This window comes from Prunus persica, chromosome G5 (assembly GCF_000346465.2).
Source record: "Prunus persica cultivar Lovell chromosome G5, Prunus_persica_NCBIv2, whole genome shotgun sequence".
Lineage (NCBI taxonomy): Eukaryota > Viridiplantae > Streptophyta > Magnoliopsida > Rosales > Rosaceae > Prunus > Prunus persica.
The window spans coordinates 9,191,922-9,216,974 of NC_034013.1; the positions used below are offsets into that span (position 1 = coordinate 9,191,922).

At 38.8% G+C, this 25,053-nt stretch overlaps 2 protein-coding genes and 1 pseudogene across 2 annotated transcripts; all 3 read left to right on the forward strand.

Moving 5' to 3' along the window:
- On the forward strand, positions 1,635–6,491 carry LOC18777553 (flavonoid 3'-monooxygenase). The gene is made up of 2 exons (XM_007209978.2): positions 1,635–2,814; positions 5,749–6,491. The coding sequence occupies exons 1-2, from the start codon at positions 1,876–1,878 to the stop codon at positions 6,367–6,369; spliced, it is 1,560 nt and encodes a 519-aa protein (XP_007210040.1). The 5' UTR covers positions 1,635–1,875; the 3' UTR covers positions 6,370–6,491.
- Positions 12,709–16,276, forward strand: LOC18776863 (flavonoid 3'-monooxygenase). Its single transcript, XM_007209844.2, has 2 exons — positions 12,709–13,717; positions 15,550–16,276. The coding sequence occupies exons 1-2, from the start codon at positions 12,782–12,784 to the stop codon at positions 16,168–16,170; spliced, it is 1,557 nt and encodes a 518-aa protein (XP_007209906.1). The 5' UTR covers positions 12,709–12,781; the 3' UTR covers positions 16,171–16,276.
- On the forward strand, positions 18,266–22,072 carry LOC18776733 (annotated as a pseudogene).

Here is a 25,053-nt window from a genome sequence, read left to right on the forward strand (position 1 = left end):
AGGTAGAGTTTGATGTTTTGTGGGGCCACAAGCTTAAAATTGTGAGATTTTTTGTGCAATCTATGCCTATACTCTCTATATAGTCAAGGAGGTGAGAAAATGGTAGTGGGGCAGGCCATCTCAGGCATGTGAATAGCTCTGCCCTATGCTAGAGGAACACCACCGCCCAATTTCAACCGTACATTTCTTGCCTTAAACGTACAACGTGGACATGATGCTTTCAGTCCTACAACTGATGTGACTGAACGTTATTTTTCTGACTAAACTGTTGTTACTTGATTTTTGCTCTATATTTATTTTCTATATATAACCCTACAGTGACTGACTGGTTAACATGGAGATGCTAGCAAATATTGAGAGAGATGGTCATCTCATGATCAGAGCAATGTTTCTCACCCTTTCAGCTCCGCTCTAAACCAAAGACTTTTTCTTTTTCTTGACCAGCATATTTTTTTTAAAATGGACAAAAACTATTTGGTACTTGTAATTATTTTTCGTCTTTCCTAGAAATTCCTTATCTCAACTACAACCATTTTTAGAAAATGCCTTTGGTTCTTTGGTTTTTTGATTATTTTTCAAATTCCTTATCTCAACTACAACCATTTTTAGAAAATGCCTTTGGTTATTTGGTTATTTGATTATTTTTCGTCTTTCCTAGGAATTTCTGGATATTTTGTTCGGTGGGTTAAAAGGCAGCATTTTTTTGGTAACCTTGCATTTAATTATTGTTTTATCTGGTGGAATTCGTAAATAAATAAATAAATAAATAAATTTCTCTATATATAGTTTTGGTAACATTTCATTTACAATAAGGCCAGTTAAAATGTTGAAGCTAATGTGGTCACCATGGTGGGAGGTTGCTCTCTTCTGGTACCTGTTGACTTGGAAAAAGTCAAGGACACCAACGCCTCCATTGTGACCAGGCCCTCTTGGCCTGCCCCTGCTAGGGTACCTTCCCTTTTTAGGTACCAACCTTCACCAGGACTTCACAAAGTTGGCAAAAACCTACGGCCCTATTTACAAACTCAAGCTAGGTGGCAAACTATGCCTTGTGATCACATCACCAACTCTCGTGAAACAAGTGCTTCGTGACCACGAAACTATATTTTCCAACCGCGAAGCGACCGTTGGTGCACAGATTGCGTCATACGGTGGGATCGACATTGCGTTTGGATCGTATGGACCAGATTGGAGGCGGTTCAGCAAGGTGGTCATGTCGTGAGCCACATGCTCAGTAATGCCAACGTTGATGCTTGCTATGCTTTGAGGAAAGAAGAGGTGGACAGGTCTCCCAGCCCAATTGATTTCGGGGAGATTGCATTTTTGACCAGCATCAACACACTCAAGCGCTTGGTATGGAGCCACTCTTTTCTTGTCATTTTGTATCAAGTAAGGAACATCATCATTGTCTAAAATAGTGTCCCGCTAGTTTCTGTCTTTCGATTATCACCATAGAACAAGTTTCTTCTCTTACCAATTATTACTCCCACATAACCCTACTCACCACCAATAATATCATTCCTATATCCCATCAAAATGATGCCACGACAAATATATAAAATAATTGAGCAATGATTAATGGAAAAGTTAATCACTATCTTGCCAATTTCCTTAAATCATGTGGTTTTCTTTTAATCAACAAAAATTAATCTACAAATTATAATTAAATAAAGAGTTAGTTGATTGCATTGCAATTTGCAACCGTGCTTTGGGTTCAACTTGCATGCAAAAACATGTGGTCTAAATTAAAACCACTGCATTGGAAGCCCCCATTGAGTTAATCGTACACTGGATATTCACTAGCAACACACAGAGTCCTTCCCTTTCTCCCTTTATTTCTTCACACAAAACTCAAATCCCAATTTGAAGCTTACCATGAATTGGTTCAAAACTAGTACCACAAATGATGAGAGTTGGCTTCTTCTCTACACTCTCTCAGCCATTTTCGCAAGCACCTGGTGTGCATGGCTGTGCATGAAAAAGTCCCGCAACAAAATCCCACCTTTGCCCCCAGGCCCATTGGGGATGCCCTTACTCGGTAACCTTCTTTCTCTCGATCCAGAACTCCACTCCTACTTCACCGGCCTGGCCCACACCTATGGCCCAATCTTCAAGCTCCGCCTCGGCGGCATGACCTGCGTCGTCATCAACTCCCCTTCCTCCGCCCGCGAGGTCCTCAAAGACCGTGACGTTACCTTCGCCAACCGTGACGTCCCCGTAGCGGCCCAGATCGCCTTCTACGGAGGAGCCGACGTCTTGTGGAGCCCACACGGGCCGGAGTGGCGAATGCTGAGAAAGGTCTGCGTGCTGAAGATGCTCGGCGGCACCGCGCTAGACTCGTTCCAATCGATCCGCCAAAACCAGGTCCGAAAGACGGTCGGGTACTTGTCCGGTCGGGCCGGGTCGCCCGTAAACGTGGGCGAGCAGATCTTCCTGACGTCGCTTAACGTCATCTCTAACATGATATGTGGCAGCTGCATCGCGGCAGAGGACGGGGAGGAGAGGGCCGGGCTCGGGGCGGAGTTTCGGAAAGTGGTGTCGGAGATAACGGGGCTCATAGGTCGGCCCAATGTTTCGGATTTTTTTCCGGGTTTGGGTCGGTTCGATTTGCAGGGTATAAAGAAGCAGATGGAGGGGCAGGTGCGGAGGTTTGATGGGATATTTGAGCAGATGATTGATCAACGGCTGCTGAAGATGAAGGAGGAAGGCGCGAAAGAGAGTCAAGATTTTTTGACTTCTTTGTTGAAATTGAAAGAGGAGGGAGGAGATTCGAAGACGCCTCTGACCATGACTCACATCAAAGCTCTGCTCATGGTATGTGAACTACTATTCTTCAAAACTTGATTTCCATACAAAAGCCAAATGCCCAGATGATTCAATTCAAACCTTTGATTTTGCTTTTGGAATTTTCGTTCATTCCAAACACTTGCATGTTGTTCATAACCTTCCATACTGAACCAATCTGTATTGGGAAAAAATAGCAAAATTTTTAGAATTCAAATATACCTCTATTCCTCTTAATCACCAAAAACAAATATAGCTATATTCCTAAACCTTTAAAAAAAAAAAACAAAGGTTTTTAACTTCAGGCCATCCCCAATGGGGCCTTAAATGGGGCTGTACCATTTTGAGCCTAAAAAATATAGAGTTTAAATGCAAAAACGCATCCCAACAATAATTCTGTAGTGAGGATCTTGTATATGACCCTTAGGCGATGTATTCTCTCTTAATCGTTGGATCAATGGATCAGACTAATCAATTTGATTAAACGACTAACTATTTTGATCTAATAATTAAAAAATAAGGCCTCACCTAAAGGCCATATAATAGACCATCACTATAGAATGACTTGCATCCCAAATTGAAGAGTTTTCGGGCCCTATATCATAAAACTCCCCGAAACTAGTTCTAAATCCGTGGAATAGTCTAGGAGTAAAACTTCCCTGGCACGGGGATGCCATGTAAGTATCCCCAACCAATCAGTTCTCAACAGGTGTCAACCATACTAACGAAAAAAAAAACTTTGGACCCAAATTAATGAACCTCACTAATCTAGATACATTGAGAACTCTAAGTATTCCAAATACATGAAATTTATTAAAAGCCAAACTATTCCAAATTCATGGATCTTATTAGAGCATCTCCAAGGAAAATGTCAAATAAAAAACATCAAATTTGTATTTGACGGCCTGTATGGCAATTTGACATTGTGGACAATTTCTTATTCCACCTAAATTGTTAAATAAAATTATTATTTTATTAAAGAATAAATGAAAAACAATGAAAATATGGTAAGAGAAAAGCATATGTAAGCCTAAAAACATCACTTTTATACACAGTAAGCGGGGCCCATTCATTCAAAAGCTCTCGATAATTGAAATAACGTCTTTACACGTCGGATATAGCACTTCAGGTGGATATGAGTGAGCCACCTTTTCTAGCCGTTTAGCACTCTACTTGGCTTTTGACAGCTCGGGTGGAGATGCTCTTAAAAGCCAAAATAATGAGATAAGTGCTTTCTATTCCAATGCTTAACTTTAATGTTTCCTTATCTGCATCACTTAGACTACTCATAATGATTAGCTTCATATTGAATTTGATATGACTTAATGACCAAATAGACCTAGATGAGCTATTTCATAACGGATAACAACATATAAGTGATAGCATATAATAGTTTTTAGAGCTTTTCCGTATGATTTTTCAATTTTGAGAAAATTTTAACCTTTTAAATTGTTAGACATGTTTAAAATTTTCAATGAGTTTCCAAAACTTTCTAAAAATATTCCAAAACATATAAGTTCCGAAATTTTCGTATAATTCCAAAAATTCCGAGTTTTCCGAATTGGAATAGATTTCAAAATTTCGAAATTTTTGTATGATTCCAACCCTGCACCAGACCCAACCCCTTACCATGCACTGCCTCTCTCTCTCTCTCTCTCTCTCTCTCTCTCTCTCTCTCTCTCTCTCTCTCTCTCTAAAACTGAAAGGTCTCCTGAACCCATGCAAGCACATGCAACATATCTTAGGCACTGAAATTCAATTACCATCAACACCTATCTCTCACATCAAGCTTTTACAGATTTGATGACAATCTGAAAATTAGTAGTCAACAAATAAGTGAGATCTTCAAAAGGGAGAAATGTAACTAGGTCTTGGGGTAGCCATCAAAAGCGTGAGAATGAAGATTCAAATATGGTTAAGTTGTTGAACTACGTGAGAAGAGGGAAAGAGAGAGAGAGGGAGGGGGCGGTAGGAGACTCGGTCGAGGTGGGCTGTTCCATCTTTTTCATGATCTTTTATTTTTTAAATTTTATTTCAAAGGGTTATAGTTGGGTTTTTTGTCCAACTGTAAAATAAAGTTTTAATTGTTTTAAAAAATGACGGATGGCAAATTTTAAATAGGAGTGTTATCGGCTGACGTGGTGATACAGTACTATTCTATAATTTCTCATGTGGTAAGACATATAAGGATTGATACATAAAATAACTTTTTATTTGATTGATAATCATATAAAGCAGAAAATATTTTGGCCATTTGCATCAAGCTCAAACATCCTTTTTGCATGCGTGCTCCTCCAGAACCACACACTATAATAAGAGGTAAAAAATGATTGGCAGCATATACTCAACCAAACTTGTGATTGTTAGTTTTCCCAATTTCTCATCCAGATTAACTTAACTTTTTGAGAAAAATATTAGGTTGTCATTTATATATTTATTTTAAGCTTTAATTTATAGTTTAATTTTAAAGGGTGTATTCAATTGGGATTTGAAAAGATTATTTTGGGATAATTATTAGTTTTTCCTTTGAAGTATCAAAGAAATAAAATAAAGTTTTTAAGGATTATCGTGGGAATATTTTAAAAGTGACTTGGTGTAGTGAGCAACTTTGATAACAATCCAAGCTTCCTTTCAGTGCCACAACAAAGGGGGAAGGTATAGTTTAAAAACACAATAATGGTATCATGAGTAATTGAGTGTCCATAACAAATTTTAGGGTCCTAGAATTAGGATGTGTCCATAACAAATTTTAGGGTACGAGAATCTTACATTACCAAATTTTAGACAAATTAATGTGATCATTGAGTTCAATTCACAATCTCCTGAAATCTTAAAGTACCAAATAGTCTAGCAAAATAACGTGGCTTGTGGAGTGTAAGCATATATATATCTTTCTCTTGTTTCATATGAATTGTAAACAGACTATCACATTAACATGATGTTTAACAATATGATTGAGGGCAGGATATGATGCTTGGTGGGACTGACACATCCTCCAACACAGCTGAGTTTGCATTTGCGGAAACCATGAACAATCCAGCGTTGATGGGAAAAGCCAAGCAAGAATTGGACGATGTAGTTGGCAAAGGCAACATTGTACAAGAAACTCATATTTCCAAATTACCATACTTACAAGCTGTGATGAAAGAAACTCTGCGCCTGCACCCAGTCGGGCCACTTTTAGCCCCTCACTGCCCGAGTGAAACATGCACAGTGGGAGGCTACACCATTCCAAATGGTTCTAGGGTTCTTGTTAATGTATGGGCTATTCATAGGGACCCTTCTAACTGGGAAGACCCATTGGATTTTGATCCAGACAGGTTCTTGCATGGCAAATGGGACTATAGTGGACGTGACTTCAACTATTTACCATTCGGGTCAGGCAGAAGAATATGTCCTGGGACAGCAATGGCTGAGAGGATGGTGGTATATACACTTGCTACACTCTTGCATTCCTTTGACTGGAAATTGCCACAGGGGGAGGAGTTGGATCTTTCAGAGAAGTTTGGGATTGTGATGAAGAAGCAGATACCTCTGGTTCTCATCCCAACTCCAAGGCTATCGGATCCAGCACTATACGAGTAGCCTACAATATTTCAAGATGTTAATGCTTTTTTTATAATTGAAGTTGTACTTCAACTACGGTTTATATCAAGCTAACAATTTGAACTTGATCAATAATTAAGATTAGCAACTTGTCCGTCTAACATCGAGAACTAATTCAAATGTTATTTCCTCTCTCGAAAATTCATGTATAGCATTGGTAATGGAAAATCTCAAAGGCTATGAGCTTCTACACATTACATACCAAAGAATTATTGATCCCGATGATATATAGCACATGTGATGCAACAGTAGTTGTACAAGGGTGTTAGGAAACATGAACCACCAACCATCAAGCTCCGTATATCCGAAACAGACAAGATAAAACACTCGAACCTGTTGATGTTAAGAATACTTAGATTATGAGAAAATGAGAGAATGCTCTCTGTGTTCAATTTCAATTCTCAATAACTGCCTTGAGAAGTCTGAGAATAGTATTTAAAGACTTAATTTCTCATCCCATACAATGAACTTATTAATGCCACCAATCCCAATGCTTCATAAACTATAATACCTCCATGAGAATCTTCAAATTTTAATTAAATTCTAGCTAAAATAGCTAAAAAGCTATTATAGCAAACCACTTAAAATATGTTTCCTCTAGGAATGTTCTCTATTTTGGCTAATCTGATATATTTTATTATTATTTTCTCTTTCTCTTGTAAATCAAATATATTTATAAAAAAAGTAGAAATTCAATTTCACCAACCTCTCAAATGTCTCTCTCTCTCTTTCTCTTTCTCTTTAATTTGGCGAGCCTCTATTTCTCTCTCATCCTTGCTAGATGTAAAAAGTCAAAAATTAGTTTTCTAAAATAAAAAACCAAGTAAGGAGTATGTTAGAATGAGAATTTTCCCTTTTTTTAGCCATCGTAATTAGGAATAACATGATAAAGACTCTGCTCTAAATCTGAGTGTATTTTATTTGATTTAGCATTTTTAAAATGGAGGCATATCATTTCATGTCGATCTTGTCAGTTGGGCTGCTACAGGCACGTGGCAATCGTAAAATGTGGCCTCGCTATAAAGAAACAGATTTATATGGGCAGGGAATGAGATCCAGGCCAGGACCTCTCTGCAGTTCAAAGAATCAAGACACCGCCATAAATCGAATAAATAAATAATAATATACAAATAATGCCAGAAATATTTATGTAGCCGATCTAGCTAACGTCCACCGAACTTTTAGATATTGACCAAAACTATTTGGCACTTGTGATTATTATTCATCTTTTCCTAGAAAGTCTTATCTGAATCATTAAAACCATTTCTGCCTGAAATTCCTACCGTTTTCTTCTGGATATATAGCACTTATCTGAAAATTTTAACCATTATTTTATCCGGTGGAGTTCAAAATAAAAACAAAAAGTTCCTATATATATATATATATACACACACACACATGTGTGTTGGACTTGTTGGAGTTCCTTTTGGAGCTGCATAATAAAAGATTAAATAATGCAACACTCACAATGCAAGAACTCAAGGCCTTGCTCACGGTGCCTGCTATATCCATTTCGTTTTTTTCTTTTTCCTTTGTTTTTTTAGGTTGAGACAAGATCCATATCTCATTTATGCTTGTAGGTAGTTTAGTTTTAGGGTCAACTACAGTAAACCCCCCAACTTATAAGGTCATTTACAAGTTCATACCCGATTTTGGGGACATTTATGGGTACATACTCAACGTCATGGAAAACCTACATATTGTCCCCTCCATTAGCAAGTCCGTCAGGAAATCTATTATGTGCCTACGTGGCGTCTAGCCTTCTGTAATTCAGGAAATCTGTTAAGGACATTTTCGGCATCTCACGTCCCTGGGTTTCACGCCCAAAACAACACGTGGCATTATGTAATTCAAAACAAAAAACAAAAAACCCCCGAATCATGTTCCAGAAGCTCATCGTCCATAACCCCCCTCACCGAAATCGATTTCCCCCCAAATCGAAACCGATTGCACAAATTGAAACCTAATCCCCATTTTGCATCGATCGAAAGCGCAAAGAAGGCTGGGTTGCTGTAATTCGAGATGCCATGGGGTATTCGTCCTCGTGGTTGTCGTGCTCCTCGTTACTGTAAGTTGAAGGTAGTTTTAACTTTTCTTGCTTTTTGGTTTCCTCTCAAAGGGTTAAGATGCGTGCGGTTTGATTTTGTCTGAACCTTTCAGTTGCTTTGAAGTGTGCTTGATAGTGATATTTATGGTCCATGGTCCATTTCTGTCGTTGTGTTGTTGGAAAGGCATAAAAAATAAGCACTTTTTTTTTTTTCAAACCAAACTGCTTTCGATTTGAGACACTACTTAGTGGTCCAAAACCTATGCATTTGTTTATGTCCTTGTCTAGTCACCAATTAAATATTGAACAATTGTGTATTAATAGGTTTGACTGTTATGTGGCTTTGTAGGTGAAGATGATAAGTTTACTATTCGAATGAACCATGGGGGTTCTTTATGTGACAACCTGTATGTAAATGAGACTCTGGATTTCATTGATTTTTGCGATAAGGACCAAATGTCTATGTTTGAAATTGGTCTGATGCTTAAGGAGTTAGGCTATGATGGTATAGTGTTATATCACTATGAGCTTCCTAACTCTGCTTCTGTAGAGAAGTTTATGTCTGATGAAGATGTTATGAAAATGTGTGAATGTGTGCCAGGAGTAAGGGAGATAGATATATTTTTGACATAGTTGGCTGATGACCCTTATACCTTTTTAAACAAACACAAAGAGATCGAGCTGCAAAGGGTGGAAGGTTATGGGGTACAAAAACAGAGGTCAGTCGTGATTGAGGATATAGGATGTGCTGATTCTATTCTTCTTGTTCCTTATAAGACAAAGAGCAATGTTGAGCAGCCAACGAATGCAAAGGGTAAAACAGTGAAGATAGTGGAGCAAGAACTAGTGGAGGATGTTGGGGATTTTTCAGAACCTGACGCACCAAATAATGCAAAGGGTAAAACAGTGACTGAGGCAGCAAGGAAAGTAAAGGCTGCAAGGTCTTCAAAGGATAAGGAAGTGGCTGAACCTGAGCTACCAAAGAGTGTAAGGGCTACAAGGTCTTCAAAGGGTAAAGCTGTGGAGGATTATGTGCATTCATACTATAGCAAGGACAGTTACATGGCCCTCTATAACAATCTCATTATGCCAATTAATGGATCACAGCTATGGGAGAAAACCAATCAGACAGCAATAAAGCCATCAGCCTACACTAGACAACCTGGAAGACCTAGAGAGGTGAGGATAAAAAGAGCTGAAGAGAGAATAGATAAGACTGGGAAAAAATGGTTGGGAAGACAAAGAATGCAAATGAGGTGTAGTATTTGTGGCTTAACTGTCCATAACAAAACCACTCACCATCGAAATCTACCTCAAAATGAAAAACCCTTTCAATGGGTAAAGGAAGACCAAGAAAAATATCTAACCAAGACCCTGCAGTTGCTGCTGTGAGTGCCTATTTTTATTGGTAGGCTATTGATGAAATGTTATGTTGTTTCTTCCTTAAAATGGAAAAGCAATTTCATTGTTTGAAGCTGAAAGTATATTTTATCTGTAGGATGAAGCAATAGCAGCTACAAGAGTTAGGAGAAAGCTTGCATATGTAAGGGCAAAGGCTGCTGCTGCTGCAAAGAAGGCTGCACTAAATGCTTCCCAGCCAAATGCAGCTGAAACTGCTGGAATAGGATTGAGAGCATCCAAGAGACAGAGAACATAGGCTCTTAGTTCTTAGTTCTTAGTTTATGCAAATTCCATTTTATTTTGAACTAGTACAACTTCTGGTTTTGTGATGTGGCCTGATAAGTTTACTTTTGGTAGCTGTTTTATTGTATTCCAGATTAGGTGCTCATGTTCATTTTATAAATTTGAGCTGTAGATGTTGGAAAAGTATGTATGTATTTTGAACTCAAAATATAATGGAATTTGCCTTCAAGCAATTGTTCAATTGGAAATTCCCTAACAATTGTGCATACATAAACAGTCTGCATTTCCAAATTGCCTCACAATCGTTCATACATAAACATCTTTGATACAATTTCACATGGGAAATTACAAGAAACAGACCTTTTATATACAAAGCACTTTGATTTTCCAAAATGTCCCACAAATGGCCACAAAAAACATCACCCAACTCTTCTAAGATATAGACCCTAAAATGTAAGCGCTAATTTCACATTCTTGGAAGATCCAGAGTCTCTCCATTCTAGTACTAGCATGCCCAACAACACAATCAAAAAAATCCAAGAACCCAGAACACTTGCTCGTAGAAATCTTTGTGCTTTCAAGGTAGCTTCAACCTCTTTTTTCAATTTTCGGTTTTCATCTTCTTCCTTACGCAATCGTTTCAATAGTCCAGATATCACAATCTTAGACCTTTCGCATACCTGTGGATCATACCATTCAAAGAATGCACAACCTCTTCTTACCCCATAGTCGGTGCAGCCCCAAAATCTTCTCCCAGTGTTGTTGTCAGTCCACGACGTCGTCAGAAGACATTGATTGCCGTAGTGACAAATGGGCTGGCCCACTTCGCATCTTTGAATTTGCAGACATCATCAACCTCGTCGACATCGTCGTCTTTATCTTCTTTGAATTGGAACCTGGGCATCCACTTCTATCGATTTGGGGGCTAGGTCTGAGTGGGGGCTTAGATATGGAACTCAATTTGGGGGTTTTCTGTTTTTCTTTTTTGAATTAAAGTAAACCACGTGTTGTTTTGGATGTCAAACCCAGGGACTTGATCTGCCGAAAATGCCCTTAAAAAATTGTCCAGCTAGACGTCACGTAGGCACATAACAGATTTCCTAACGGACTCGCTAACGGAGGGGGCAATATGTAGGTTTTCCGTGACGTTGAGTATGTACCTATAAATGTTCCCAAAATCGGGTATGAACTCGTAAATGACCCTATAGGTTGGGGGGTTTACTGTAGTTTACCCTTAGTTTTATTTGAGGGAAACATTGTAGGGTGCAAAACAACAATTCGAACCGTTCATTCAAAGATTATTCTTGCAAGAAATTAGTAAAATTGAAAACCATTACGACATCTAATTGTTTGTGATCAACAAAATAGTTGATTCCAGTGGTTCAAGAAAATACTAAAACTGCAACCATCAATTGATTAGTCATATGATATCAAATTCAAGTGATTTTTTGCAGAGATGATATTTGAAGGAATAGTTAAAAACTGTACGGATCGGATTATAAAAATACAATATGGATGAGCCCCACAAGGGTGTCTCTCAAATAGGAATCTCTCCGTTGAAACTCTGTGTATATACAAATACCAAATACGTGGTCAAAATTTCAAGTATATTGGACCTTTTTTTCTTCATATTATTCGCTTTCAAGAAAAATGTGGTACTAGAATAAATGTTTTGACATTCATGAATCATATATATTCAATTTATTAGGGTGATTAACAAGCTTGTCGTGTAATTGTGTACTTCTCATTACTAAAATTGAAAGAAGTTCTAAATTCGAATTCCCCTCTTTGATTGCTAAGTTGTTTTGAATTGTTTATAGGACGTTATCGTAAGTGGAAGTGACACCACCACAACAACAATGGAATGGGTGATGACTGAGCTTATGCAAAATCCAGAAGAAATGAGAAAAGTTCAAGAAGAATTAACAGAAATTGTGGGGTTGAACAACTTGGTGGAAGAGTTTCATTTGCCCAAATTACATTACTTAGATGCTGTCATCAAGGAGACATCCAGGTTGTCTAAATTGGAGCTCTCCCCTTAGTTTAGTTAGTGTTCATGTCTCCATAAACGTGTGTGTGCATATTGTTGTAAGAAAAATAAATGAAGAAAGTATGGAAACTGAAATAAATTTGTGTTATGTGTTTCATCTCATTTCACAAGTGAGATCTTGTTGCACTCGTTCTTGATTTGTTCTGTCAATTAAATTTTACAGTTCATATTGTAATTACTTTGAATTTGGATTATACATTCATATTACTATTCATGTAATTAAATTACTAGCAATAATGCATTCCAGTAAGTAAGCACCAAAACGACAAATATATAAAATCATTGAGCAATGATTAATGGAAAAGTTGATCACTATCTTGCCAATTTCCTTAAATCACGTGGTTTTCTTTTAATCAACATGTTCTAAATATTATAATTAAATAAAGAGTTAGTTGATTGCATTGCAATTTGCAACCGTGCTTTAGGTTTGCATGCAAAAACACGTGGTCTAAATTAAAACAACCGCATTGGTAGCCGCCATTGAGTGTACACTGGATATTCACTAGCAACACACTGAGTCCTTCCCTTTCTCCCTTTATTTTATATATTGGTAGGCCCCATTGAGTCAATTGTACGCTGCACCACACAGAGTCCTTCCCTTCTCCCTTTATTTCTTCACACAAAACTCAAATCGCAATTTGAAGCTTACCATGAATTGGTTCAAAACTAGTACCACAAATGATGAGAGTTGGCTTCTTCTCTACACTCTCTCAGCCATTTTCGCAAGCATCTGGTGTGCATGGCTGTGCATGAAAAAGTCCCGCAACAAAATCTCACCATTGCCCCCAGGCCCATTGGGCATGCCCTTGCTCGGTAACCTTCTCTCTCTCGACCCAGAACTAAACTCCTACTTCGCCTGCCTGGCCCACACCTATGGCCCAATCTTCAAGCTCCACCTCGGCGCCATGACCTGCGTCGTCCTCAACTCCCCTTCCTCCGCCCGCGAGGTCCTCAAAGACAGTGACGTCACCTTCGCCAACCGTGACGTTCCCGTAGCGGCCCGGATCGCCTTCTACGGAGGGGCCGACGTCTTGTGGAGCCCGCACGGGCCGGAGTGGCGGATGCTGAGAAAGGTCTGCGTGCTGAAGATGCTCGGCGGCGCCGCGCTGGACTCGTTCCAATCGATCCGCCAAAACCAGGTCCGAAAGATGGTCGGTTACTTGTACGGTAGGGCCGGGTCGCCCGTAAACGTGGGCGAGCAGATCTTCCTGACGTCGCTTAACGTCATCTCTAACATGATATGTGGCGGCTGCATCGCGGCGGTGGACGGGGAGGAGAGGGCCGGGCTCGGGGCGGAGTTTCGGAAAGTGGTGTCGGAGATGACGGGGCTCATAGGTCGGCCCAATGTTTCGGATTTTTTTCCGGGTTTGGGTCGGTTCGATTTGCAGGGTATAAAGAAGCAGATGGAGGGGCTGGTGCGGAGGTTTGATGGGATATTTGAGCAGATGATTGATCAACGGCTGAGGATGGAGGAGGAAGGCGCGAAAGAGAGTCAAGATTTTTTGACTTTTTTGTTGAAATTGAAAGAGGAGGGAGGAGATTCCAAGACGCCTCTGACCATGACTCACATCAAAGCTCTGCTTATGGTATGTGAACATTCTTCAAAACTTAATTTACATACAAAAGCTAAATTCAAACCTTTGATTTTGCAAATTTTCGTTCAATCCGAACACTTGCACGTTGTTCATAATCATAACCTTCCATACTGAACCAATCTGTATTGGGAAAAAAATAGCAAAATGGGGCCTTAAATGGGGCTGTGCCATTTTGGGCCTAAAAAATATAGAGCTCAAATGCCTAAAGCATCCCGACAAGAATTTTATAGTGAGGACGTTATATATGATTCTTAGGTGAAGTCTTATATTTTAATCGTTAGATCAGGCAAATCAGTTTGATCTAACAATTAACCAATGTGATCCAACAGTTAAGAAATATGGTCTCGCTTAAGAGCCATATATTAAGCTCTCACTATAGAATGACTTGCATCCCCAATTGAAGAGTTTTCGATCCCTATATCATAGAACTTGTCGAAACTAGTTCTAAATCCGTGGACTAGTATAGGAAAAAAACTTCCCTACCATAGGGATGCCATGTAAGTATCCTCAACTAATCAATTCTTAATAGCTATCAACCATACTGACGGTTTGGACTCAAATTAATGAACCTTACTAATCTAGATAATGAACCCCATCAATCTAAATACATTGAGAACTCTAAGTATTTCAAATACATGAAATTTATTAAAAGCCAAACTATTTCAAATTCATGGATCTTATTAGAACATCTCCAAGGGAAATGTCAAATAAAAAACATCAATTTTGTATTTCACGGCCTATATGGCAATTTAACATTATGGACAACTTCTTATTCCACCCGAACTGTTAAATAAAATTATTATTTTACTAAAGAATATATGAAAAACAATGAAAATATGGTAAGAGAAAAGCATATGGAAGCTTGAAAACGTCACTTTTATACACAGCAGGCAAGGCCCATTCATTAAAAAGCTCTCGATAACTGAAATAACGTCTTTGTTTCTTGCTGTCAAAATTGCCGCTAGTTCATAAGACGTTATTTACACGTCGGATATAACACTTTGGGTGGATATGAGTGAGTCACCTTTTCTAGCCGTGTAGCACTCCACTTGGCTTTTGATAGCTCGGGTGGAGATGCTCTTAAAAGCCAAAATAATGAGATAAGTGCTTTCTATCCCAATGCCTAACTTTAAGGGTAAATTACTCAAATGGTTCTCAAACTTATACATGATTTACATTTTGATCCCTCAACTAAATTATTCGATCAAATGATCCATCAACTCTATTTTTTGAAATGGAATTGGAATCCCTAATTCCAGCCCTACACCCGACCCAACCCCTTACCATGCACTGCCTCCCTTTACTGCCTGCCTATCTCTCTCTCTCTCTCTCTTTTTAAAACTGAAAGGTCTCTTGAACCCCAAGGAAGCACACACCCATCTCTCACATCAAGCTTTTACAGATTTGATGACAATTTGAAAATTTGTAGTCAACAAATGAGTGAGACCTTCAAAGAGGAGAAGGGGTGAGAATGAAGGATTCAGAGATGGTTAAGTTGTTGTACTGCGTGAGAAGGAGGAGAGAGAGGGAGGGGACGATGACCAAGGGAGGGAGGGGGCGGTAGGAGACTGGGTCGGGGTGGGCGGTTACAACTTTTTCATGATCTTTTAGTTTTTAAATTTTATTTCAAAGGGTTATAATTGAGTTTTTATGTCCAGCTGTAATAAAGTTTTAATTGTTTTTAAAAATGATACATGGCAAATAGTTTAGCAAAATAACTTGCCTTGTAAAGCGTAAGCATATATATATCTTTCTCTTGTTTCATGTGAAATGTTAACAAACTATCACATTAACATGATGGTTAACAATATGACTGAGGACAGGATATGATGCTTGGTGGGACTGAAACAACCGCCGACACAGTTGAGTTTGCATTCGCTGAAACCATGAACAAACTAGCGGTGATGGGAAAAGCCAAGCAAGAATTGGACGATGTAGTTGGCAAAGGCAACATTGTACAAGAAACTCATATTTCCAAATTACCATACTTACAAGCTGTGATGAAAGAAACTCTGCGCCTGCACCCAGTCGCGCCACTTTTAATCCCTCACTGCCCAAGTGAAACATGCACAGTGGGAGGCTACACCATTCCAAAGGGTTCTAGGGTTCTTGTTAATGCATGGGCAATTCATAGAGACCCTTCTAACTGGGAAGACCCATTGGATTTTGATCCAGACAGGTTCTTGCATGGCAAATGGGACTATAGTGGACGTGACTTCAACTATTTACCATTTGGGTCAGGCAGAAGAATATGTGTTGGGACAGGAATGGCTGAGAGGATGGTGGTATATACACTTGCTACACTCTTGCATTCCTTTGACTGGAAATTGCCACAGGGTGAGGAGTTGGATCTTTCAGAGAAGTTTGGGATTGTGATGAAGAAGAAGATACCTCTGGTTCTCATCCCAACTCCAAGGCTATCGGATCCAGCACTCTATGAGTAGCCTACAATATTTCAAGATGTTAATGCTTTTGATGATTGAAGTTGTACTTAAACTACAGTTTATATGAACTTGATCAATAATTAAGATTAGCAACTTGACCGTCTAACATCGAGAACTAATTCAAATGTTATTTCCTCTCTCAAAAATTCATGTATAGCGTTGGTAATGGAAAACCTCAAGGCCTATGAACTTCTATACATACCGAAGAATTACTGATTCTGATGATAAATGAGCACATGTGATGCAACTATACTTGCGCAAGGGTGTTGGGAAACATGAACCACCAACTATCAAGTTCCGTATAACCGAAACTAGGCACAAAAAATAAGATAAAACACTCAAATATATTGATGTTAAGAATACTCAGATTATGAGAAAAGGAAAGAATGCTCTCTTTGTGTTCAATTTCAATTCTCAACAACCGCCTTGAGAAGTCTGAGAATAGTATTAAAAGACTTAATCTCTCTCATTCCATACATTGAACTTATTAATGTCAACAATCCCAATGCTTCATAAACGGTAATACCTCCTTATATATGCATCAACATAAGAGCATCTCCAAGAGAGTCTCCAAATTTTAGCTAAAGGTTTTTTTTTATTTTATCACAAATGGTCCTTGAGGTTTGCAAAATTATCAATTTCGTTCCTAACTTTTTTTGTGACACTAATGGTCCTTAACGTCACCCTCTACACATCAAAATGGTCTCTGCCATTAGCTTCCGTTAAATTTTCTTTTAAATTGCTGATGTGGCATATGTGTGAAGCTCACACATCAAAAGGCACATGGCTTTAAATAAAATAAAATAAATTTTAAAACTTAAAATCCCTTAAAAAACACTTTTAAAATATTTAAATTTTCTTAAGGAAAAAAAAACAGAAGCTAGCCATTAATTTTTTTTAAAATGTATTTTAAGTTTTAAAATATTTAAAATATAGTATTTTAAGTTTTAAAATAGTTAAAATATATTTTATTTATTTTAAGTCACATGACTCCATACCATTGGATGTGTGGGCTCCACACATATGCCATTTTAACAATTTAATAGAAAATTTGACGGAAACTAACGGCAGGGACTATTTTGATGTGTGGAGGGGAACATTAAAGATCATTAGTGTCACCAAAAAAAAAAGTTAGGGACGAAATATGATAATTTTGCAAACCTTAGGGATGATTTGTGATAAAAAGCCTTTAGTCAAATTTTAGCTAAAATATCTAGAAAGCTATTATAGCAAATCACTTAAAAGATATTTCCTCCCGCAATGTTCTCTATTTTGGCTAATCTGAAATATTTTATTATTATTTTCTCTTTCTCTTTCTCTTGCAAATCAAATATATTAAAAAGAAAAGTAGAAACCCAACCTCACCAACCTTTTAAATGTCTCTATCTCTCTCACCATTTTTCTCTCTCTTTCTCTTTCTCTTTAATTTGGCGAGCCTCCATTTCTCTCTCCTCCTTGCTAGATGTAGTGAGCCAAACGTTGGTTTCTCAAAATGAAGAGCCAAGTAAGAGTATCTTAGAGGAGGATTTTCCTTCTTTTTAGTCATAGTAACCAGAGATGAGAGGTTAGAAAATCTGTTCTAAATCTAAATGTATTTTATTTAATTTAGCATTTTAAAATGGAGGCAGATCATTTCATATCGATCTTGTCAGTTGGTCTGCTACAGGCACGTGGCAATCGTAAATGTGGCCTCGCTATAAAGAAACAGATTTATATGGGCAGGGAATGAGATCCAGGCCAGGACCTCTCTGCAGTTCAAAGAATCAAGACACCGCCATAAATCGAATAAAAAAATAAATAATAATATATGCCAGAAATATTTATGTAGCCGATCTAGCTAACGTCCACCGAACTTTTACATATTGACCAAAACTATTTGGCACTTGTGATTATTATTCATCTTTTCCTAGATAGTCTTATCTGAATCATTAAAACCATTTCTGCCTGAAATTCCTGCCGTTTTCTTCTGGATATATAGCACTTATCTGAAAATTTTAACCATTATTTTGTCTGGTGGAGCTCAAAATAAAAACAAAAAGTTCCTATATATATGCGTGTGTTGGTAGCTTTCATTTAGAAAAAACCAGTTAAAATGTTGAAGGCAATGTGGTCACCATTTTGGGATGTTGTTGCTAGCATTGAGAAAGATGAAGACTTCATCTTTCTCACCCTTTTAGCCCTACTGTTTACTCTCTTCTGGTTCCTGTTGCCTTGGAAAAAGTCGAGGAAACCAACTCCTCCAATGCCACCAGGCCCTTGTGGCCTTCCCCTGCTAGGGTACCTTCCCTTTCTAGGCCCCAACCTTCACCACGACTTCACAAAGTTGGCAAAAACCTACGGCCCTATTTACAAACTTAAACTTGGTAGAAAACTATGCTTTGTGATCACATCACCAACTCTTGTCAAACAAGTGGTTCGTGACCACGACACCATATTTTCCAACCGTGATTCCACCGTTGCTGCACAGGTTGCATCATACGGTGGCATTGACATAGCGTTTGGAACGTATGGGCCGGATTGGAGGCGGTTGCGCAAGGTGTTCGTTAGCCACATGCTGAGCAATGCCAACATTGATGCTTGCTATGCTCTGAGGAAACAAGAGGTTCGCAAGTCTCTGAATTATATTTATGGCAAAGCTGGCAGTGCAGTTGATTTGGGGGAGGTGGCATTTATGACCAGCATCAACACACTCAAGCGCATGATATGGGGCGGGACGCTGCAGGAAGAGAAGGGAGCAACTGATATTGGGGTTGAGTTTCGGAAGGTGTGGTGACAGAAATTATGGGGTTGCTTGCAAAGCCGAACGTTTCAGACTTTTTCCCTGTGCTTGCCAGGTTTGATATACAAGGGATTAGGAGGCAACAACAGAAGGCTATTTCTGTCACTGAAAAGATCTTCACTTCTGCCATAGAAATTCAGATCAGTATGTCTCCAGCCGAAAATGAGGGGCTTGAACAAAAACATGGAAGGAAGGACTTGTTGCAGTTCCTATTGGAGCATAATAAAGATAGTGCAACACCGCTTACAATGCAAGAACTCTTGGCCTTGCTCACGGTAGGTGTACAAGATCCATAGATCTTTTTCTTTTTTTTGGTGGAGACAAGATCCATTTCTTTTTCTTCTTTTGGTAGACAAGATCCATAACCCAGTTCGTGCGTCCAGGTTCACAATAATGTTATTTTAATAGTATATTTAGTTAAATCCCTTCAAATTCATTTTTTCTCACCTAAATCCCATCTCTTTATTTTTCTCTGAATAAAATCCTTTTTTATATAAATAAAATTCGATAACTAGGATTTAACTCAACAAGTATAAGATCTGATTTATTTTAATTTTTTTTATTCCTAAAATACCCTAAATTAAGCCATTATTAATTGTATTTTGTATATGAATGTAGGAATTAATATAGAAACAATTTTTAATAAGTGCTTATTTTCACCCACCTATCCTATTTTCTGACTCACTTTTTTTAAAAAATTTTAAAGACAAATATACCCTTTACAAAATAATTTTTAAGGACAAAGTTAAAACACTCTCTGTTTTTGTTTTTTTTTAATGACTTTTTCTATTAAGAGGGGCAATAGCATACTAAATTCACACACTACACAAATGCTATGACTCGAACCCAAGATCTTATTTGAGGGAGTAAATACTCCATACCACTACTCTCTGTTCATTAATGCTTGACACATCATTCAAATTCAATCTAAGGGTTAAAAAAATGACACATCGCCACTCTTACTTGAGGAAAATAAAACAAAGAGAACCTTATGTCCCGCTCCTTTCTTCAGAAAGGATGAACAGAAACCACCCAAACTCTGAAACTCAAATATCCATTTTTATTGTCTAGTTTCATGCCATATTGATGTCCAATCCCTTTTCTTTTTCTTTGTGACTATAATTTAGAATCTTTAGTTTTTTTCTACTTGGCTAATTTGTTTTTAAGTCAGACCTAATATACTTCCTTCTTCCAAAAACAATAGAACCTTCAACCATATCTAGGCGTCAGAACTCAAAAGACAAAAAGGAATTCCTGATTGAGAGATAACTGGAAATAAGATAAAATTAATAGTTTATTTTGAGAGAGAGAGAGAGAGAGAGAGAGAGAGAGAGAGAGAGAGAGAGAGAGAGAGAGAGACCATTCATGATCATGGGAATCAAAATACAATGGGTTCTATTTGGGTTTTGAGGGTTTATATTTTTTAAGGAAGAGGTTTGATTTGATGATCAACCGAGTAAATTCAATATATTTTAGTGTTTTTTTCCTTTGTTCTTTGTGCAACTTGCAAAGCAAAATGAAGTTGCAAACGATTTTTGGGTATATATATCTCTATATATTTATTTTGTAATGTTTGTTTGAAAATGTTATGGGAATCTTCATGCGGAGTTGGGTGGTGGGAGTGTTGTCCGTGCAAAATGGGTATATTATTGTAGTTATATTAAAGATCGGTAAAAAAATAATAATTTACCTATCCCGTATATATACAAGATAGGTACATCATATTTTTTTATGATAATAATTTATCTAATTTTTTTTTTCGGATAATAATTTACTTATCATTTGTCATTGATAATATATTTTAATGTGTTTTTTTTTTGTTGAAATTCTAGAGTTTTTTTTTTTTCTAAAATTTGAGGGATTGTTTACTGGTAGAAATTTTAAGAATTTTTTATTGGTCGAAATTTTCGGGATTAGAGGGAATGCTCAATAATAAAAAACGGAGTAATTGATATGCTATAAATATGTAAGAGTATTATGACCTTTTATATCTTATAGGGCATTTCAGTTTGAATTTGAGTTATTTCAAAAGTGATAGTTTATGTCTAGAAAATTTTAAAAAATAGAAGTTGTAGAGGCCTATATTAGACCAGACCTTATTTTAACTTATCTTGTCAAACTAGGAACTATATATAAATTCAATCTACTTAAAGCATCTTATATTGTGAGACTATAAATTTGATATACACTACTTAAAATATATTATATTGTCTGACTGTAAATTTGAATTATATATACATTCAAACTTTTTTCAGAGTGACTAACCAATTAGTAATTTCCAAAATAAGAAGAGGAGTCAAATTCGCATCCTGTTCCTTGGTTAATAAAAAAAAATTTGATTATCTTGTATTGGCTACATAATGTATATGTGCACTCCTATATATTGAGTTGCTCTAAATTGTTTAATATATAGGACGTTATGGTGGGAGGAACTGACACCACCACAACAACAGTGGAATGGGTGATGACTGAACTGATGCAAAATCCGGATGAATTGAAAGAAGTTCAAAAAGAACTAACAGAGATTGTGGGGTTGAACATCTTGGTTGAAGAGTTTCATTTGTCCAAATTACATTACTTAGATGCTGTCATCAAGGAGACCTTCAGATTGCACCCAGCGCTGCCCCTGCTACTTCCACGTTTGCCAACTCAATCTACAACCATTGGAGGCTACAACATACCCAAGGGTTCAAGTGTTTTTCTGAACATCTGGGCCAATCAAAGAGACCCAAGTGTCTGGAACAGTCCCTTGGAATTTAGGCCCAAGAGGTTCCTAAACGACCAAAGCAAGTTTGATTACAAGGGCAATAGGTTTGAGTATCTTCCATTTGGGTCTGGCAGAAGAATATGTGCAGGGCTGCCCTTGGCAGAGAGGACGCTAATTTATGTGCTGGCTTCATTCTTGCATTCGTTTGAGTGGAGGTTGCCCTATGGAACAAATCTTGATCTTTCAGAGAGGTTTGGGGTTGTGACAAGGAAAATGACTCCATTAGTTGCCATTCCAACACCCAGGTTATCTAAACTGGAGGTCTATGCTTAGATTAAGGTTCCTGTCCCCCTAAAGGTGTGTGTTGTAAGAAAAATAAGTGGAGAAAATATGGAAATAGAAAATTTTAATTAAAAATTTGCGTTATGTGGTTTGTTTGTGCAAATAATCTCACGGGAGAATATTCGCTTTTAGATCATTCAACCTTCGATATTCCTTCTCTCTCTTCCTCGATTCCTGTAAAAAAGACTGGAGTAAATAGACCACACCCGGGGGTATTGGCCAAAGGCCCTCCGATGCCTAAGTTAGTTCGAGTGTTTGTAGGAAAACAATAGCTAAGCAAAGGGTACGGAGTTGTATGTATGGTGTAAACCGGGTGGCCGGAGCCGTGTGTGGTGGCCGGAGCAGTGGGGAGAAAATATGGAGAGTGGAGAGGGAGAAAGAGCTTCGGGTATTTTTCTCGGGTATAAGGAGTAGGTTTAGATGTACCTTGAATGATGAATGAGGTTGTCTATTTATAGGAGCCTCGAGGCTAGGGTTTCGTAGGAATCGAGTTGGGCCTGATAATATCTGAATTAAATATATATTATCTCTTAAGAAGATAATATCTGAATTAAATGATATTATCTCTTAAAAAGATAATATCTTAATTAAATGATATCATATTAAATAAAGATAATATCATATTAATTAAGATATTTATCTCAATTAATTAATTAGCCAGATAAACTGGTTTAATTAATTAATTTAAGAGATAATCTTCTTTTCCACGTGGCGTGCCCTGATTGGAGACGAAAATATATGCTCCCACAAATGCTCCCAGCTTTTGCATGGCGCTTGTGTGGCATGTAGGAGATGAAATTATTTTTTTCGGGCTCTCCAACTGTGTCTGGGCTTTATTATGTGAGTTGGACTCCTTCGCAGATTGGATTCCCAATTGGTGTAGGCTTCTGACTGTTGTTGGAGTTGGATTCCCAGTAGGAATGAGTTTGTGATTCCTTCTTGACCCGGGTTGTCCAACCTGTATAAATACAGGGCTTCTCTTCACTCTTTCTCATATCACAAACTTAACTTCTCTACCTTCTGGCTTGAGAAGGATTTTGGAGAATTTGTACTGCTTGTTGAGGAGAGGAGTTGCCGTGCATCCCAAGTAAGTCGAGCCCGTAAAAATATATATGTACGTATATATATTTTTTTTCAATTTTTTGGCAGCAAGGAGATGGTCCAGCATGAGTTGCAATTCGTGAGCAATAGTTGACAAATAGCTGGGGAATTCATGCTGGGATCAGATAGAGCATGAGGCGTATGCTGGTCTTGGAGCTACCTGGCCTGGGCTGGAGCAGATGCGCGCTGGGCCTGAAGCAAGGGCGTGGAGGAGCCAAGCCCAAGTCAGAAGGAGGCGCTGGGCTTCGGAGTTGAGGCAGAAAAGGCGCTGGGCCTTGCGTGCAGGAGCTGGAGGCCTGGGCTTAGGCTGTAGTTGGGCCGCATGCGTGCTGGGCTGGAGAGATTGACGGGCTGCTCATGCTAGGCTGCCTTCTTTTTTTTTTTTTTTTTTTCTGCCAGCCCTTTTTTTTTTCTTTTGGGATTCTAACTTGTAGAATTTTCTTCTCTTCTTGTAGTTGTTCATTGACCAACCATGTCTTCCAGAGACGGTAGCAAGGCTTCAAGCTCTCAGGTGCCTTTGTATTTGTGGGGAGGCTCCGTAGTGCCTAGCAAAAAGTTCGTGGCCAACTTGCACCGAGTCACGACCGACGCTCAGTTCAAAAAATGGCGGGCTGCTTTCGCTTCTGCCATTTCAGATGACGTGCAGGTCAAGCTATTGAGGTCTCGGACTGATAACGATTCTTTCGAGGATGCGAATGATCCTAGTGCTAGGATCATTACCTTTCGTCCTTTTTATTTTTCACTGGGCTTCAAATTCCCGCTGTCGAAGCTCTTCAAGGAGGTTTTCTGCGCCATGGGGTGTGCTCCGAGCCAGAGTACTCCCAACGTTTACTGGGCGATCATGTGCTTCGAGAATCTGAGCCGTTTCTTTATGTTGGAGTTGACGGTGCGAGAGTTCTTTTATTTTTTTGAAGTGAGGCACTTCGAGCGGTATGCCCAAGTTCGCGTCTACAGGTCCAGGCTGTTCGACGGTCTTAGTCAAGGAGATCACGCTTGGCATGACGACGTGTTGGAAGTCAGCGGACGCTGGGAGGGCGACGTTGGCGACGGCCCCCTTGTTCCTATCACTTATTGCTATGGTGTGTCTTTTTGTGATATATGATCTGTTCCCTTTTTATTTGAGTTTCTTGAAGTGTGGCTGACTAACTTCTGTCTTCTGCTTGTAGTGAGTGACATCAGCAAGCAATTGGAGCTTGGGCCTGACATGGCTAAGGTCCGCCGTGCTTTGAACATCCCCCAAAAGTTTCGTGAGTGGCGCTGGCTGTTGAGCAAGTATCGAGAGGAAGACGGTGGTCTGCCCCCTGCCGAGGATGTGGAGAGATGGAAGCAGAATGGTCCGGACCCTGATGATCTATCTGCTGAACAGGATGAGTGCTTTGCTGAACCCCCACAAAAAAGAAAGGCCGATGTCAAGTCTTCGAGAACTCCAGCTACTTCTTTACAGGCGAGGAATGTGTCTCCATTGAGGAAGAAGCCAAGGCTCCCTTCTGCTGAGAAAACCCAAGTAGGAGCTATTCCCGCGTCATCTGCCAGAGTCAAACATCTTGTTGGTGCAGATAGCCAGAAGATTGGTGGTATGCGCAACATTAGGAATGCTCCCCTTAAGCCTCTTGCTGATGAGTTTGGAGATCGTGATCTGCTCCGCGACGTAGTTCGTGCACGGTCCAGCTCACCTGTTGAGAAGCCAAGAGATGCTGATTTTCCTCTCCGAAGTTCGGGTCGCTTGCACCAGTCGAAGAGTGGAGGTCGATGTGTGAGGTCTGCTCATCCATCCAACTATCATGATCCAACTGTTGAGTCATAAGCAGTCAAGCGTGGAGTTGATTTATCGTCGTCAATTCCTTTGGAAGTAAGGTTGGCAGAGGTTAAGAAAGCAAGAGAGTCATCTGCTCGGGGAAAAGGTTCTTCTGCAACATTAGCGGCTAATCCAAAAGTGGACAAGCCTAGCCCTACA